General features: G+C 41.3%; 1 protein-coding gene across 1 annotated transcript in view; it reads left to right on the top strand.

The window, feature by feature from the left end:
- The window catches only part of ALK (ALK receptor tyrosine kinase), a 1,066,008-nt gene that overhangs the window by 557,052 nt on the left and 495,821 nt on the right, over window positions 1-13,135 (top strand). The window contains exon 4 of the mRNA XM_049904948.1: window positions 11,758-11,959. Within this exon, the coding sequence (XP_049760905.1) occupies window positions 11,758-11,959 (202 nt within the window). The remainder of the gene's footprint in view (window positions 1-11,757; window positions 11,960-13,135) is intronic.

Here is a 13,135-nt window from a genome sequence, read left to right as displayed (position 1 = left end):
ACTGCCAGAAGAACGAACAAATCTGTCTTGGAAGAAGTACAGCCAGAATCCTCCTTCAAAGTAAGGATGGCAAGACTTCGTCTCACCTACTTTGGACGTGTAATCAGGAGAGACCAGTCCCTGGAGAAGGACATCACGCTTGGTAAAGTATAGAGTCAGCGAAAAAGAGGAAGACGCTCAACAAGATGGATTGACACAGTGGCAGCAACAACAGGCTAAAGCATAACAACGATTTTGAGGACAGCACAGGACCGGGCAGTGTTTTGTTCTGTTGTACATAAGGAAGCTATGAGTCGGAACCAACTTGATGGCAATGAGTTTATATACATATATATATATATATATATATATATATATATATATATATATATATATATACACGCACACACATATATATACCCATTTTTTTGTTTTCTTTCCTCCCTTATCCCATCTCTTATAAAACATAAGATATAAGTGGGGCTAGTGCATTTCCTTTTGCTTTAGCTACAAGAGTAAGTTTCAGAGTCTCTTCTGACATCCAATTAGGTCTTTTCTTTCTCTGCTGTCTTCTTAATGACCTCTCGCTTTCCTCATGTATGATATCCTTAATGTCATTCCACAGCTCATCTGGTCTTCAGTCATTCGTGTTCAATGCTTCAAATCTACTCTTAAGATGGTCTCTAAATTTAGGTGGGATATGCTCAAGGTCATACTTTGGCTCTCGTCAACTTGTTCTAACTTTCTTTGGTTTCAACTTGAATTTGCCTATAAGTAATTGAAGGTCTGATCTGCAGTCGGCCCCTGGCCTTGTTCTGAATGATGATATTGTGCTTTTCCATCATCTTTTTCCACAGATGTAGTCGATTTGATTCCAGTGTATTCCATCTGGTAAGGTCCAGTTGTATAGTTGCTGTTTATGTTGGTGAAAAAAGGTACTTGGAATGAAGAAGTCATTGATCTTGCAAAATTCAATCATATGATATCCAGCATCGTTTCTACCACCAAAGCCATATTTTTCAACTTCCGATCCTTTTTCTTTGTTTCCAACATTTACATTCCAATCACCAGTGATTATTAGTGCATCTTGATTGCAAGTTCCATCAATTTAAGACTGCAGAAGCTGGTAAAAATCTTCAATTTCTTCATATTTGGCCTTAGTGGTTGGTGTGTAAATTTGAATAATAGTCATATTAACTGGTCTTCCCTGGAGGCATGTGGATATTATCCTATCACTGACAGCGTTGTACTTTAGGATAGATTTTGAAATGTTCTTTTTGACAATGAATGTGATGCCAATCCACTCCAAGTTGTTTCTGGCATAGTAGACCATATGATTGTCTGATTCAAAATTACGAATACCAGTCCATTTTCACTCACTAATGCCTAGGATATTGATCTTTATGCGTTCCATTTCATTTTTGACAATTTCCAATTTTCCTAGATTCATACTTTACACATTCCAGGTTCTAAATATTAATGGTGTTTGCAGCTGTTTCTTCTCATTTTAAGTCATTGCACATCAGCAAATGAAGGTCCCAAAAGTTTGACTTCATCCACATCATTAAGGTCAACTCTACTTTGAGAAGGCAGCTCTTCCCCAGTCATATTTTGAATACCTTCCAACCTGAGGAGCTCATCTTCTAGTATCAGACATTCTGCTGCCATTCATAAGGTTTTCACTAGCTAATTCTTTTCAGAAGCAGACTGTCAAGTTCTTCTTCCTATTCTGTCTTAGTCTGGAAGCTCAGTTGAAACCTGTCAACCATGGATGACCCTGCTGTTATTTGAATACTGGTGGCATAGCTTCTGGCATCACAGCAATATACAAGCCCTCACAGTGCGACAAACTGACAGACATGTCAGTTTTACTAAAGCAAAAGGAAAAAATGATGAAGTAAAAGAACTGAACAGAAGATTTCGAAGGGCAGCTCGAGAAGGCAAAATATCCTGATGACATGTGCAAAGACCTGGAGATGGAATACCAAAAGGGAAGAACATGCTCAGCATTTCTCAAGCTGAAAGAAATGAAGAAAAAATTCAAGCCTCAAGTTGCAATACTAAAGGATTCTACGGGGAAAATATAAAACGATGCAGAAAGCATCAAAAGAAGATGGAAGGAATACACAGAGTCACTATTCCAAAAAGAATTGTTCAAGGTGTAACCATTTCAGGAGGTAACATATGATCAGGAACGAATGGTACTGAAGGAAGAAATCCAAGCTGCGCTGAAGGCATCGGCAAAAAACAAGGCTCCAGGAATTGACCAGAATACCAACTGAGATGTTTCAACAAACGGATGCAGCACTGGAAGCACTAACTTGTCTACACCAAGAAATTTGGAAGACAGCTACCTGACCAACAGACTGGAAGAGATCCATATTTATGCCTATTCCCAAGAAAGGTGATCCAACCAAATTCAGAAACTATCAAACAATATCAGTAATATCACACGCAAGCAAAATTTTGCTGGAGATCATTCAAAAGCACCTGCCACAGAATATCAACAAGGAACTGCTAGAAATTCAAGCTGGCTTCAGAAGAGGATGTAGAACCAGGGATATCATTGCTGATGTCAGATGAATCCTAGCTGAAAGCAGAAAATACCAGAAGATATTTACCTGTGTTTTATTGACTATGCTAAGGCATTTGGCTGTGTGGGTCATAGCAAATTACGGATAACATTGTGGAAAATGGGAATTCTAGAACACTTAATTGTGCTCATGAAGAATATGTACGTGCATCAAGAGGAAGTTGTTCGAACAGAATAAGGGGATAGTGCATGGTTTAAAGTCAGAAAAGGTGCGCATCAAGGTTGTATCTTTTCACCATACATATTCAATCTGTATGCTGAGCAAATAATCCAAGAATATGGACTATATGAAGAAGAATGGGGCATCAGGTTTGGAGGAGGACTCATTAACAACCTGCGTTACTCAGATGACACAACCTTGCTTGCTGAAAGTGAAGAGGACTTGAAGCACTTACTGATGAAGACCAAAGATCACAGCTTTTTCAGTACGGGTTACACCTAAACATAAAGAAAACAAAAATCCTCACAACTGGACCAATGAGCAACATCATGATAAACGGAGAAATGATTGAAGTTGTCAAGGATTTCATTTTACTCGGATCCACAATCAATGCCCATGGAAACAACAGTCAGGAAATAAAACAACACATTGCATTGGGCAAATCTGCTACAAAAAAACCTCTTTAAAGTGATAAAAAGAAAAGATGTCACCTTGAGGACTAAGGTGCACCTGACCCAAGCCATGGTATTTTCAATCTCCTCATATGCATGTGAAAGCTGGACGATCAATAAGGAAGACCAAATAAGAATTGGTGCATTTGAATTATGATGTTTGTGAAGAATACTGAATATACCATGGACTGCCAGAAGAATGAACAAGTCTGTCTTGGAAGAAATACAACCAGAGTGCTCCTTGGATGCAAGGATGACAAGACTTCAATTCACATACTTTGGACATGTTATCAGGAGAGACCAGCTGCTGGAGAAGGACATCATGCTTGGTAAAGTAGAAGGTCAGTGAAAAAGAGGAATTCCCTCAATAAGACAGATTGACATAGTGGATACAACAATGGGCTCAAACATAACAAAAGATTGTGAGGATGTTGCAGGACTAGGCAGTGTTTTGTTCTGTTGCTATGAGTCAGAACCGACTCAATGGCACCTAACAGCAACAGCAAGGGTGTTTCCAGTTATATACGCACTTGTTTTACCACGTTAGGAGCAAGTAAGACTTATATTTATTTCAAGATTATGTGTACAGGTACCAAGTTGACAAAAGGTAGACTATGATGGTTAATGTTATGTGTCACTTGACTAGGCTATGATTCCCAGTAGTATGTAATTATCTTCCATTTTGTGATATTATGTAATTAGCTTTCATTTTATGTCTTGTAAATCCTAAACCTCTACAAGGTTTGGTGTGTATCTTAAGTGACACTCTTACTGGAGGGTGTGACTCAAGTCACAGCCTTACTCAAAAAAAACACATTTATCTGATGTAAGAGGGGTTTCCTTGAGGGTGTGGCCTGTATCCAATATATATGGATGCTCTGGCAAAGCTCTCCCTTGCTCTAGATCCTGCATCTGGTTCATCATCATCTGACCTCCAGTTATTGGGATTTGAGCCTGGCATCTGACCTGCCAGTTTTGGGATTTGCCAGCTTCAGCAGCCCCGTGAGCTAACAGCTAATATATATTCTTATGTATACACTTCACTGGCTTTGATTCTATGAAGAACTCAGCCTAAGACAGATAACAAGCCATCAATGAAATTATGACACCAAGAGCAAGCACCAGCTATATACAAAGAGATTTCTATCAGCCTTCTTAGTCTCTCCTTCATAAGAGGTTGATCAATGATTATTCAACATACAAAAAAATTCATCAGCATGAAAAAGAAAGATCAACATAAAAAGTCAACACCAGAGGAAACAAAGATAAAATCAGTGTTATAGTTATCCAGTGCTGCTATAACAGAAATACCACAATGGCTGGATGGCTTTAGCAAAGAGAAATTTATTCTCTCACAGTCTAGGAAGCCAGAAGTACGAATTCAGGGTGCCAGCTCCTGGGGAAGGTTTTTTTCTCTCTATTGGCTCTGGGGGAAGGTCTTCATCATCAATCTTCCCCAGTCAAGGAGCTTCTCAACACAGGGACCCCAGGTCCAAAGGACATGTTATTCTCCTGGCTCTCGTTTCTTGGTAGTATGAGGTCCCCTGTCTCTCTGCTCACTTCTCTCTTTATATCTCAAAAGAAATTGTCTTAAGACACAATCTAATCTTGTAGATTGAGTCCTGCCTCATTAACATAACTGTCACTAATCTCATTAACATCATAGAGATAGGATTTACAACACATAGGAAAATTACATCAGATGACAAAACGGTGGACAATCACACAATACTGGGAATCATGGTCTAGCCAAACTGATATACATATTTTTGGGGGACACAATTCAATCCATGACAATCAGGTAACAAAGGCTAACTTAGAAAGTAAAGCTCCAATATCCTCAGAAAGATTCAAGACTGAAAACATGGGAGAAGTAAATTATTAAAGAAATACTAAAACAAGATTTACCAGAGGTAAAAGAGACATGAGTTTTCTCATCGAAAGAGCTCAGCAAATGCTACAGGCAAAAATTTTATAAAGATCCGTACCCAGACACATTATAATGAAATTTCAGAACTTCAGGGCTAAAGAAAGATTCTAAAAACTTCCAAGGAGAAAAAGCAGATCAATTAAAATAAATTAAAAATAAAACCACCATCAGACTTCTCCTCATTAACACTGATACTAGAAAACACTCAAGCTAGGCTTTTAAATTTCTGAGATAAAAATTTTAATCTAGATATCTCTAGCCAGAAAAGCTATCAATCAAGTGTGAAGACAAAATAAAGATGATTCATTAAAAAAATTTTCCCCAGATGAAGTTTCCTGAAGATGGTGAAACTTATGTAAGAGTCCGCTGAAAAGAAATTCGAAGATAACAGCTGTGTTATCTTACAGATTATAACAGGAAGTCAGTAGGGTTCAAAAATAATGTGCTCCGGAAGGAAGAGATTTTTCGATAAGTATATAGTAGCATTAGTAGTATGGTGAAGAAGGCAGATATAAAATACGCAAAAGAGAAAATCAATAAAAAATTCCTGAAAAAACAAACTGTGCAAGAAAGTCCTAGCTCAAATATAAGGCAAATTAATATGCGCCATAATTTTGACAATTGATAATGTAAAGGAGAAATGGACAGAAAAAGAAAAAATTCCATTTGATCCTGACACTGGAAACTTTTTTCTCAGAGGGGGATATGTTATTGAAGGTTATAAATACAGCCCTTATTCACTGCAGTGAAAAAATATATAGTCATCATTACCAAAGCTCTGTTTATTGATTTGCAATGTTTGGCATCAATCTGTAAACAAACCACAGAAGACTTAATCATCCCTACACCACCTTGACAATGTACAGGAAACGCCCAGCTGGCTTCGGAGGTAGGTGTGGGAGAGGACAGGTCCAGGGAAGAGCAAGATAACAAATAGCCTCATCTTACAGTGGGGAGAATCAGGTGTACTGTTGAAGCTGATGGACCAAGCAATAAACAAATCACATAAAGTTAAAAAGGTAAGCAACAAAAATATTCTAAAAATATATCAGGATAGTAGTGAGCTAAATCCTTATCTTTCTTATTGTTGAGTCAATGGAAAAAGTCTGAAGTTGTTACACCAAGTAACAACCTGCCCAGGTTGAGCATAATATTTAGAATTTTTTGTAGGTAAACAGCCAAACAAATGAAAAAGCCTTAAAAATGTTGCTTCTGAAGTGTGGGACTTCGTGGGGAGAGCAGGATTTTGGGATAGTTTTTTTTAAGTTATTATTTTAAGCTATTCTCAACTATTTGACTTCTTGCCATGTGTATATATTACTTTGAATTTTAAAACTACTGAGTATCTGCCAAGTGGCAGGCATTGTGCTAGAGAGCAGCTGGCTTCTGGAGGTGGTTTCTAGCAGAGGCATATACAGATGCAAACAGTGCTTGACAGGAATCCCTTCCAGGGATATATCTGTGTAAACCGGGGAGAGGAAGGCAGGGCAAGGGATCACCATTCCCTTCCTAGCAAGAAATTCACAGAGTATTTGGCCAATTGGTTGAAACTGCTGGCTTAGAACCATTAAAAGAGGTAAATTAGGACAAGTCTTTAGGACTTGGGGGCTTGGAGACTTGACATGGTTTCAGTAGACTGATAATATTCTAGGCAGACAGAAAATGACTGACAGTTTGGAGCTGTAAGAGTCCTTAGAGAGACGCTATCTAACCCTTTGATTTTACAAACAAAGGAAGTTTGCTAGTGGCAAATTCAGTTCTTCTAATTCCAAGTTCAATGCCAGATAAAAGGTGTTCCAAGCCTAAGACACACCTCAAGAAGGAACCAACATTTACAGACACATACTATGGACCAGGCACTATGCTGGCCACTTTATACACGTTTAACTTAATCTTTACAACAGTCATATGAGGCAGACTATACTCATTTTAGGAGCCTTGGTGGCACAGTGGTTAAGTACTCAGTTGCTAACCAAAAGGTCAGCAGTTTGAACCTACCAGCTGCTCCATGGAAGAAAGATGTGGCTGTCTGCTTCTGTGAAGATTTGAGCCTTAGAAACCCTAGGAGCAGTTCTACTGTGTCTTCTAGGGTGGTTATAAGTTGGAATCGACTCAAAAGCAACAGATTTGGTGTTTTGGGGTTTTTTTTACACCCATTTTAGAGGGCAGTGGTGATTCAATGGTAGAATTCTCACCTTCCATGTGGGAAACCCGGGTTTGGTTTCCGACCGACGCACCTCACGGGCAACCACCACTCATCTGTCAGTAGTACCAGCGTGTTGTTATGATGCTGAACAGGCTTCAGTGGAGCTTCCAGACTAAGACAGACTAGGGAGAAAGACCTTCTGAAAATCACCCGATGAAAACCCTATGGATCACAAAGGTCGGATCCCTTCAATCCTGCTATCTTATCAAGTGTGAGTCAGGGGCCAACTTGATGTCAGCTGACAACAACATACCCATTTTAAAGGTGGACAAACTAAGATTTAAAGACCTTTAATTAAGTTGTTAAAGACCCATTCCATTGCCATCAAGCCGATTCTGACTCAAACCCTATACCTAGATAGAGAGCCTGGGTATGAAAGTGTCTGTCTAACCTCAAAGTTCATGCTTGTTGGCTTCTGACTCATAATTCGAAACCTGCTGGCTAAGATGAGAGCAATGTACCCCTATCTTGGTGACCAGAAGTAAAAATAATAACCACTTCATATTTAATTATTGAGCATATCACACATGAGTCAACAATAAGGAAAACATGATCTCAGCACCATATGGGCAGGGCTCTGGATATGCCTTCCTACTCTTTTTAGGCCCACACTGGAGAAAGGTCTGTGTGCTGCTAGACTATGCTTCTTAATTAGGGGGACCCCAGGAGCCCTCACATAGCCCCAAGCTATTCTGAGAAAAATAAAGAAACGGAAAAGAGGGAGAGGAGAGATAAATTCTGACTTACTTAAAAGATTTATACTGACAATATCCCAAGGAGCTTATGAAATGTATTTTTTTTCTTTTTCTTTTTTTGGTAGAGAAAAGCTGCTGATGAAGAGATAGCTCTCAACTATAGAGTTTCATTGACAGTGAAAATACTTTAAGTTCAGTCTCTTATTGATAGTCCAGTTACACAAAATAAAATTCATATAAACATCATCTCACATACTAGAACTGGAAAAATAATCCGTCTTCCAGTCAGCTTGGAAAGAGTCTCATATTGAGATAATGAATTATGGGGACAGAATTTACATGTCATTTCCACACCCAGGAAGGTGGAACAGTGATACAGGGATAGCTCCCCAGCCCCAACACCTTTTGCTGGATTTTCTCCTTTGTGCTAGGAACTTGAGTTTCGTGTGCACACGCAGGCACGAGCACACTCTCGCGCACATGCGCATGCATATAATCTTCCTGAGAAGAAGGGGGCCACATCCTTCATTTTGCATACATTATTTCCTTCAGTAGCTCAAAAAACTGCTGGTTTCAACTCAACTTTCTACCAACTTGAAAACATCTTAGACCAGGACACAGTTGCTACCCCCTTATGTGAAAATTATATTTCTCAGGACATTGGACTGGCTTCATCCTAACCCCAGACCATGCTCCCAAAGAGTCTGGAGCAAGACTCTGTCCCCAGAAATAATTCCTGAGCCTTCACCTGCTCTGGAAAGATACACACTAACAGTATTAGAAACCCCAATCAGTACCAGAGTCTGTCCCCCAACATGGCACCTTTGTTTACAATGGTAACATACCCAAAACCTCCTATTTGCATTTAGTAACATCCTTGTCCTGGTGTGGACTGCCGTGTGGGATGTGGTTAGGTCAATACTGACACCCCCTTCCCCCTACATACCAGATTAATCTTCTTGAAACACCACTGTGATGATATCACTACCCTGCTCAAAAAACTTTTCTGGCTCCTCATTGTCCACAAAATAAGGTTGCTAATCTTTAGCTAGAAATTAAATGTACTTTTTGGTCCGATCTCACAACCTACCACTCCAGCCTTCCTTATTTCCCACTTTTCTCTTCATGCATTCCACTCTGTAACTAAACTCTGCAGCCCATTCTGCAGCCAAACTGCACTTCTCACTCATTTCCACTCTAGGCTTTTACCTTCTTCACTTCCATTCTTGCAGGACCGGGTCTGCAAATATCTTCATTTTTCCCACCCTTTTGGACCAGGCTCAAAGGTCATCTCCTTTATGAACCTTCCCAACTGGACCTAAGGTCTTCTTTCTTGGGCTTCCCCAAGTACTTACCTATATGTGCCTTATGGCTTTATAACCTCTACTGCTTGTTATAGTTATCTGAAGACATCTCCTCACCCCTACTGGAATTCCTTAGAGGCCAGAATTGTATCTAGCTCTTTTTTTTTTGCATATCTGTGTCCCCAGGGTAGCATCAGTGCTTGGATGTTTACTCAAAATAGGTATCCAGTAAATGAAATTTGAGGGCAAGAAGGAGTAAGTAAGCAAGTGGACAAATCAATTCAACCTGGTGTCCATCTGCCCCTCTTTCTTCCTTCCTCCAGTGTCTGAATTCTTGAGCTACACGACCTGGCCAGGAGGTGGGCTGATCATATTTTAGGCTAAAGAACACAGTGGGTTAATGAGAAAGGTACAAGCAAAAGAGCATTGAACTAGGAGTCCAGAGACCTGGAATCTGATCTTGACTTTGCAACTAAAACTTTGGGCTAGTCATTTCCCCATCCTGAGCTCCATTCTGCTTCTCTGGAAAACTCAGGGGGTTATATTAGATGATCTTTAACTCCTTTCCAGTTCTGAATCTTTGCTTCTACATCCTTTCCTCTGCCTCTGTGTCCATGAGAGGAACATTTTCCTCATAGTAAATAGAGTAATACTGTAGAGGATTTGCTGAGGGCCGTAGAGCACTTTCCAAATGCCCCTATGCCATGCAGACTTCCCAGAAATGACAGAAGCTTCAGTTTCCAGTACTGATCCCCATGTCCCTGACCCAGAGCAGCACTGGCTGAATTCCTCCTGATTAGAGCTGTAAGTCACATTTACCTACTTCCAGAATGTTGCAAAATCTCCTATTTCTGGCACAATACCATCTCCTTAGAAAATGCTTTACTTCTAGTAGGAATTCACCTTCTTTCATCTGCATCATTCTTTATGCAGGCTGCTATTGCGTTTGCCTACTTGATAAACTGGGTTATCAGCAGAAGGAGACTAATTTGAAATGCCAGGGATTGTTTAAGAAGACTGAGCACTCGTTAGATGGTCCCCACTGGGGAAGTCAAGGATCTTGCTGAAATAGTCTTCCACTGCAAAAGAAGCAGTATCTAATGGTCCAGAGCTTCAATGCAGAAGTGCACCAAGTAAAATTAATACATCAGAGGGAATGTCTGGAACAATAAAATGGTGCTGTGCTTTTACACTGACAGTAATCCCCATAAATGTAGGTTTCTTGCAGGTCATTTGGCCTGTGCTACCGGAATTAGGGTTGGCTCACCCCGGAGGAAAACTGCCATAGGCGTGGCACCAGGAGGATTCGTAGGGCTTTCTATGTGGAGGCCAGTTGCAAATTCACATGACTCATAGACTCAAACAGTTAAAATGTATCTTAGAGATTATCGAGTTCAGCCAACCCTTCATACCCCATTTCATAAATAAGGAAACTGAAACCTAAGCAAGTTAAAGCTTTGCCCAGGATCACTCTGATAGTAAGTGAAGGAGTACAACCCATGTTCTTAACCACTATATGATAAGTGACCCAAATTATTCCCTTCCAAACCACCTACCTCTCAAAAAACCTTGAACTAGTCATAACTATTTGGGAGCCTAGGGCCAACATACATTCCCAGAAAACCCTGAATTGTTTAGCAGACCTAAATGGAGCCCCAAGTTGGCTGAATGTGATGTAGATATCTCAGGTCAGATCTGATTTCAATGGTGGCCTGTAGAGTGGCCCAAGATGCCCCATGTGTCGTAGTTTGCAGGATGTAAATACACTACACATACGGTTACAAGACGGCACTGATGCTCTGGCTCTACTGAATGTATTTATGGAGGGATTGACCCTCTTCAGTCTATCCTCTAGACCAGGATGCAAATCTATAGGAATATCTTAGTGTCTGAGTTGAGTTTCTCATTCTGGTCACTCTTTGGGGTTTAGGTCATATTCCCTATCCTTCACTTGATTCCCATGGAACTTTATCAATTGTGCTTATTGGCTGATAGACAGTCAGTCTAAATCAAATAACTGATGATTTATTGAGTGCTTCCTCTCTGCCAAAAACTATGTGAAGTACTCTCATGCATTATCTCACATAATCTTCACAAGCACACTTTGAAATAGATACCTGTATCCTCATTTTATAGATGAAGAACCAGAAGCCCAAAGACATGGAGCTAGTAAGTGGTGGAGCTAAGTAAGGTTAGAACCAAGTTCTGCCTGGTTATGAAGCCCATGCCCCCAGTCACCACCCTCCCGTCTCAGGTTTTGCTTTTTACAAAGAGAAGCGAAGAAAGAGGGTACAGAGTTCAGCTTGTGCAGAGTGGGAGGGAGCCCTCCTCAGGCAGCACAAACTATAGACCTGGGGCCTCTAAATCCTGTCACAGGGCTGCTGCTGGCTCTCCTGTCTGGACACATATTCAGAATCTCTTTTCCTATCTCTCTCCAGGCTCCTTTCTCCTCCTCAATACCTCAGCAAACTCCAAGCACACCATCCTGAGCCCATGGATGCGGAGCAGCAGTGAGAACTGCACACTGGCCGTGGCGGTACACAGGCACCTGCAGCCCTCTGGGAGGTACGTGGCCCAGCTGCTGCCCCACAACGAGGCTGGACGAGAGATCCTCCTGGTGCCCAGCCCAGGGAAGCATGGGTAAGTCTTCCCCAGGCCCAATATCAATTTTATAAAAGGTGATTTGGCTTTTGGCTGCAAATTTCCAGAGTCTGAGACATCTACTTAAAACTCACAATGGTCCTTTAATGGGTAGGGTCCAGACTGAGCTATTACTGCTAATATTCCCTGGGTAGTATCTTGGGCATTGAACTGTGGGTCTCTCTGACCACCCTGGCTGGCAGTCTTTCCAGAGGGCAGAAGACCAGCTGTTAGAGTGGGCATTTAATGAGTGGGTGTTGAAGACATTCATTTCCCAAAGGCCAGAAGGAGCCAAGAAGGAAACAGCCAAGGGGAGTGTTAAAGGCAGAAATTAAAGTAATTTAATATGCTGGAAACTGGGTTTTACCAGCAGAACTTGGGCAGGAGGGGAAAGGACAACACATTGCGGCTACTCAAGGACAGGTGCCAGAGGGATTTTAGCTCTCCTGCATGCCAGTGCCCTTCTCCCTGTAGAGCAGTCAAGAAGACGATAGTGACTCCTCAGGCAGGAGTAGCCATGGGAAGTTGCGAGGTGTTTCCCCCTCTTTATTTCCCTATGCTCACGATTATCAAATACGTTCTCACATAACAGATGAGAAAACTGAGGCAGAGAGGAAATAAGCAGTGATATGGCTCAAACTGGACTTCAGGTATCCTTCAGGTATCTTCCCTCATTTACACTCTTTCCAGGAAACTCACAGCAAGAACGCAGGGGGAAAGGGTGGGGCTGGGAAAGAGAAAATAGAAGTAAAGGAACCTTGCAAAAAAAGGTGGTTTTGATCCTGTAGAGCCTCAGGACAAGTGAGCCAGAGCAGCCTCACTCCCCATGTGGTGAGAACTAGGAGATCAAGGCCCCCATGGTGGGCAGCCCAGGAACTTCCTCTCCAGGCTGTGTGGCCACCAGCCTCAAGGGAACACAAGGTGACTCTTTCATCATCAGAGGACTTGGTCTCTCTTTGTCCCCACCTTCTGGAGGGGGTGAGCTGGGTCAGGAGAAAGGGAGCTGGAGATGCTGAGGCAAATCCAGCAACACGGCAGCTTTTCTTGGGGTGGGCTCTGAATCTACAAGCATGGGCTCCGTGCATCTCGGGCACAGAGATGTTCTCCAGCCCTGGTAGAGCCATTCCTGTCTGGGAGCTTAGTGAAGAGCAGGAGTGATTTCACTGTCAAATTAAA

Source organism: Elephas maximus, chromosome 12, assembly GCF_024166365.1.
Source record: "Elephas maximus indicus isolate mEleMax1 chromosome 12, mEleMax1 primary haplotype, whole genome shotgun sequence".
NCBI lineage: Eukaryota > Metazoa > Chordata > Mammalia > Proboscidea > Elephantidae > Elephas > Elephas maximus.
The sequence above is the reverse complement of the archived record's forward strand: the minus strand, read 5'-3'. Positions and strand labels throughout refer to the sequence as shown.